This window comes from Rhinichthys klamathensis, unplaced genomic scaffold (genome assembly GCF_029890125.1).
Source record: "Rhinichthys klamathensis goyatoka isolate OS25496 unplaced genomic scaffold, OSU_Roscu_1.1 h1tg000068l_1, whole genome shotgun sequence".
In the NCBI taxonomy this organism is placed as follows: domain Eukaryota; kingdom Metazoa; phylum Chordata; class Actinopteri; order Cypriniformes; family Leuciscidae; genus Rhinichthys; species Rhinichthys klamathensis.
In genome coordinates this window covers 4,212,495-4,218,616 of record NW_026606611.1, presented here as the reverse complement: position 1 = coordinate 4,218,616, position 6,122 = coordinate 4,212,495, and the positions used below count along the sequence as shown (strand labels likewise).

General features: G+C 35.8%; 1 protein-coding gene across 2 annotated transcripts; it reads left to right on the top strand.

Moving 5' to 3' along the window:
* Positions 1-1,214: 1,214 nt before the first annotated feature.
* msx2a (muscle segment homeobox 2a) lies at positions 1,215-3,084 on the top strand. Of its 2 annotated transcripts, none has more exons than XM_056250144.1 (2): positions 1,215-1,688; positions 2,501-3,084. In XM_056250144.1, the coding sequence occupies exons 1-2, from the start codon at positions 1,346-1,348 to the stop codon at positions 2,953-2,955; spliced, it is 798 nt and encodes a 265-aa protein (XP_056106119.1). In that variant the 5' UTR covers positions 1,215-1,345; the 3' UTR covers positions 2,956-3,084. The 2 variants fall into 2 exon arrangements, with proteins under 2 accessions (XP_056106119.1, XP_056106118.1); XM_056250143.1 differs by having other exon boundaries at positions 1,215-1,700.
* Positions 3,085-6,122: the final 3,038 nt, after the last annotated feature.

Genomic DNA, 6,122 nt, shown 5'->3' with positions numbered 1-6,122 from the left:
TATGTAAAGGTGAATGCTAAAATGATTCCCAAAGCATTTAAGTATAGAACGCAAGTGATGTGAACACAGTGATTCATAAAGCTTAATGAAGCCATAAACCAAGACCTTTGCCACAGAATTAAACCTGTCACGATTACAGAGTATGACTCTTCTGGAGAGCTGTAATAATGGTGCAGGAGCCCAGACTTGGTGGAGACACTTAAGTGTTAGTTTTGACAGGACTGACTTGTACTTCTGCATTCTCTGGGAATCAAATAATTACCACACTGAGTGCAGTGCAACTTCTGCAGTGGGGTAAAAAAGGAGTTACTTGTTAAGTTTGTTTTGCTTTGATTTGATTGAGCAAAGATCCTAACATTAAATGCATATTTTTCAAACCTTTTCCATCATTATAACTTCTATTTGATTTTCAGTGCATTCCACAGCATTTAACTTGTGAACTCTGACAAAGCAGAACAAAGTTCATAGCCTTTAAATTGACAGACTTGTGCTATATGAGTGGGCGCCATACACCTTGAGAGGGTAGCAATTTTCCGGTATTACGGTTAAATCCTGGTAAAAAAGAACCGGATTCCAGGAGCCTAATTACAAGGTGTTAATAGCAACAACAACAATATAATTACTGTAATTTACATGCTAGCCTGAAACATTTGGTCCCCTCCAAACGTATGTCACAAATGTGATCAGTTAACAGGTTTTGCTGTTGCTATATTTAGGTTTTAATAAATTGTTGTCGTTGTTTTTAAATAAAATATTAAAACCATTAAAACTTGAGTCAGTCCTAATTGTTAAAAGATATATTGTTTTAAAACTTATTGTTGTCACAATTTACCTGAATACAGCTGTAGATTAAAAATTGAATTCAGCCGTATTCCTTCAAAAACCATAGGTGGAGATTCAAGAGACAAAACATTTATAGTGTAGGTAGAATAGATTTATTTACACATATTACCAAACAAGTGTCCAAATTTTTCTGACTTCATGTGACAAGTTTGATTTATCCTACAAATTATCGCTGCGAGAGTAATTTGAAGAAAAACGTAAAGTCTAATTTTAGTTTTATATTCCCCCACTATAAACACCACATTATGGTCTAAATATAACCTGTTTCCGAGTATCATTTAACGGCTAAGGATCTCTCTCTTGAAGAGGCAATCACGCTTCATCTCCCTACAAACACTCATTCTGTGTCTCAGGATGACCAGAAAGTAGGCGGCTCTCTGGGGTTTAGACGCAGCCTCTGACTGAAAGGTGATTGGTTCAAACTTTGGATAGTCTTGTAACTTTTGTCAAGTTATTGTTAGTCATGTAAAAGTTAAGCAACGAAGAGCGAGCCTACAGGTTAATGCTTCTTTCTCATATTTCCATGTGGAATATAGATATCGCTATTTTACGCGGAATGATTTCAGCTAATTATAAAGGTAAAGTGTCCTCCGATGAAGATGATGATGACCATGGTTCACGGTCATCTCCGCCGGAGCGTTTGGTTCGCACGCAAAGTCTCCCGTTCAGCGTCGAAGCCCTCATGTCGAAGAAGGGAAGGAGTGAATCAACTTCACAGGAACTGAGTCGGATGCCATGCATAATAAATCAGGATGATCGATCCGTGATATATTCCTCCAAACGTTGTGAATCTGTCAAAGAGGACTCTTCCTGGATCAATAAACACAGAGTATCAACATCACCACGTAAGTCACCAGGTTAGAAAAAAACTATTTTGACACTAAGTCATAACATTATAGTGTCTGCATGGCATTAGGGTATACAACGTGGCATCTTGTAAACAATAATTGAGCCTTTTTTCGGAGCCATTTATGTAATCAACTGGTGTGTGTGTGTGATTTTTAGTGAGTGATTCTAGCAGTTTAACCACATGTCTTCATTGTAAATTGTTTTGTTTTATCATTAAAATAATTTAAAAAAAAAACAGATATAATAGGAAATACACAAGGAACAGTGCCCTGCAAAAGTATGCATTTTAAATGGATCAATACACTGTAAAATCCAACAGTTGTTCTATAGATAACTTTACTTACGTAATTGTAAAAATCTATTGGCTATAGCAATCTGTGCTATTCACCTATGCCTTGTTTACTCAGTAAAACTGTACTAAGCATTGTCAATACACCATACTATTAAAAAAAGTTGCTGCCTTAAAATTTTAAGTACAATCAACTTGGCTGTTTAAGTCATTTAAACTTAAATCACATTAAACTGACTTAAAAAAAAGTTAAATCTTGTATAACATAAAAAAAGTTGAAAATTGCTTAACTAATTTTGATGAGTTAAAGCTATGTAAAAACTTTTGTTTGTTGTCATAACTTATTGATCATATACATTTTTACAGTAAGTCTAACTAATTCGATTTTACAGTGTTACATGACAGTCGAGTTGATCTGGTACACACTGTAGTTTCCCCTGTGTTAAAGCACATTAGTCATCTGCCCGAGCTGTTTATTGCCAAGTCTTTTACAAGCTAATTTATGAACTTCTTTTACAGGTCCACCGAGTCCCTCAGCATGCACTCTCAGAAAGCACAAGACAAACCGTAAACCCCGAACCCCTTTCACCACTACGCAGCTCTTGGCCCTCGAGCGGAAGTTCCGCCAGAAGCAATACCTGTCCATTGCAGAACGCGCTGAATTTTCCAGCTCTCTCAGCCTGACCGAGACACAGGTGAAGATCTGGTTCCAGAACCGAAGAGCGAAGGCTAAGCGACTGCAGGAGGCAGAGCTGGAGAGGCTCAAAATGACCAGCAAACCCATCTTGCATCCTGGCCTCACTCTACCGTTCCCTCTCTGTACGCAAGCCCAGACTGCAGCTCTATTGTGTGGACAGTCTTTCCCTTTCAGCAGACACATGCTGCCCTTCACACCTGTAGGAATATACTCCACACCGGTGGGTTACACTATGTGTCCTCTGTCCAAAGACGGCTACTCTGTGGAGCCAGTCTAGAGGATCTTATACAAACTATTGCATCAATATTATTCGTGGAAACACTTCTGGTTTATCTGCCGGACTGACATTAGTAGGTTTGACACATCAACAGGGCTTGTCATTAGGTTTTATAAATGCACCGGATTACTTTTTGTGTTCATTTCTATTTTACAGTTTTGCGACATTAATCTACTTTGGAAACCACAAAGAACAAATGAATGAAACAGGCTTGAGTTTTCCGATTTTAAAGTGTCACAAAATGCCGTTCTAGTAACTTTCCATCCAGGGCATTTTAGGATGTCATATTACCCATATATTTTGGATTAAAATATAGTGAGTCACACTAAAGAAAAAGTCAAATATATGAATGATTTTACAACATAGCCTTAGAATAAAGTATTTTTGTATAATGAATCCCAATTCAAATGTTTATGAGAAGCAAATGTAACATATTTTACACTTGATTTTACAGAATGAGCTGATTTAGAGTTACACCAATAGGCCTGTGTATTTTTTCATTTCCTAATTGGAAATTTTAGAGGGAAAACTACTAAGATTAAACCTTTTTTTGCTCAGATTTCTGAGGTGTTTTAAGAGATCAGCTCACGCTTCAAGTCGCATGATTGCTAATGCTTTTTAAATTGAGCTGCTGAAAAGAGGCTTGTTTTAAGCGTCTGTGCTCATAATCAGTGGAAATGCTGGTTGACCTCTGGATCTTTCTTCATGCTGGTGGTCCCAGGAAAGTTAATTAAACGGTGTCATTACATGACGCACTAAAACACTGGGTTAGCCGTGTAAGTATTGAAGTTCGTAAATCTCTCTGTGTGCTGCGACCAAGGAATGTGTCGACCTGATGCATTTCTAAGAAATTCAATGTTGCATGTAATTTATGATGGATTAATTGGCTTTGTTGTATCGCTGACTTTCCATGAAATAATCTATAATCTTCTACTGGTGTAATTACATATATGTGGGGTATCACAGTAAATAGCCCGATATAATAGCCCCCTTCAGTCAAACTCCCTGAGACGGAGTGATTGAACACAACTGCTTATTTTCCATAGACACCAACCGTGTCTTAGCATGTCCCTTGGTAGGTCTTCATCGCTTGGTCTACCCTTTTAAAAATACCCTTGGCTTTGTATCGTAATTTGACTTTGAGCCTTAACTGATTGTGAATGCCGGGATCTACATCAACCAGACCCTTTAGTAATTGTCCTTACCCTCCAAGTTTAACTCCACCAGTGTGAAATGGTGTATGAGAGCTTAAAAACATTACTTGATTGGTTGGCTTCATCCTTGTTTTGCTTGCTTAACTGTGGCATTGTTTGGCACCAACAAAGTGTTTCCCATTACTGTACACCCATGTCACAATTAGCAGTCATTTCACAGTCCATTTCCATCTCTTTGTTTTTAAAACATTAGTTTGATAACAGATCTTTCTGTGGCACAAAACTGGCATGTGACCCGAGAGGGTAGTTTCACTTCATCTTGGTTGAAACTCAAAAGATCCTCATGCCAAGTTGTTCTGACTGTTCAGTCCATTGAATCCACAGTGACTATGAGCAGGGAGGTCTAAAAAAGGAGCTTTTATTGTATTTATTCATGTAGCACTTCAAGTTATTTAATGAGCCTGAGAGAAAAAAGGGACCATTTACTAAATAATTGCCTCTCACTGACCCTAAAAACTCATTTAGCATCATTTTATATTATAATTTAACTGAAACACATTAATTCATTACAATAGATACAACAAAGTCACTAATTGGCACATTGCAACAATATCTGCTTTTCCATATGCTCTATAAGCTTATAAAAGTCACAACTTAATATTTATATAAACTAAAACCATATTCTATCTAATCAGTAACTTCTCATCAACGAGTGAATGCACAAAAGTTTGAAAGTTTTTTTTTACCATGCTATTACTTAATTTACCCTCTTTTTATTAATTAAAAAAGCTAAGAAATTGTTTGGGAAACACTTTATATTAAAGTGCCATAGTTACACATTACAACATGTACTTACCATAGTAATAACAGTAAATTATGCAGAATTACAAGTAACTAACCATTAACCTAACCCTAACCGTAACTCTATTGTAAGTACATAGCTAATTAATATTACTCAGTTCTTATGTAAGCAATGTAACTATAGGCTACATCACCTTAAAATAAAGTATAACCATTCTTTGAAATTTCAAATATTTCAGGAACTGCGGCAAAAGGGGTGATGCAATAAAAGAGAAATGTTATTTAAATATATCATTAGATGAAATTTATATGAACATATAATATGAGAATTACCATAATGAACTCCCTTGTCTTTAATTCATTCATTTAAAACTTATAACTCATGACTGCTCAAAACAGTCTAAATTTATGAAACCTACGTATTCTTTTTCTAACAAAACAACATCGTAATGTTTTCAAACAAAATATTTAAATTTGACTTGCATAAATTTTCACTTTCATTAAAAAAAAAGATAAACAGTTTGAATCTCCTCTTCATGCTGCAATGGTTCATCAATAGTTAACAGCAAAGTGAAATGTAAACTTTTTCTTTTTCAAACGCTTTTCCCTTTTTCAAATTTAGACTATTTGATCTATGAACTTTTGCTTAAAACACATTAAGACCTTAATTTGTTTGTCATTTTATTTTTATTTCAGAATTATTGTGTGTGCATGCGCAAGCATAACAAACTGCAGCCCCAGTGGAAAGGAAACAAATGTGTGTGTGAATGTACACAGCAAAACTCCAGTGTTAAATTAACTCTCCTGGGTGTTTATATGACTCCACACTCAAGAGTGTTAAATTAACACTGAAGCAGTGTTAAAGTTAATGAGATAATTAAGTGATTAATTGAGTGATGATTGACCAACATTGAAGACACCTGATGTTAGAATCACTGAAGGTGAAAAATCACAATTTTAAGTCACCATTATAGAGATCGGTGTTTGCTTCAGTTGGGCAGTTAACCCTTACATTTTTTACTTTAGATTTTGTTTGGCTGTTGTAATAGCGTTATAACTGCCAGATGAACAAAGGGACAAGATGATCTGATGGTGTTGGTTATGTTTTAACAAAATCATCAGTTGACCTGAATCACTGAACTAATTTAGAGCCTAATCTCTGACTTAAATGTATATTGTTGACACAATACAGCAATACAGCATCACAGTGAT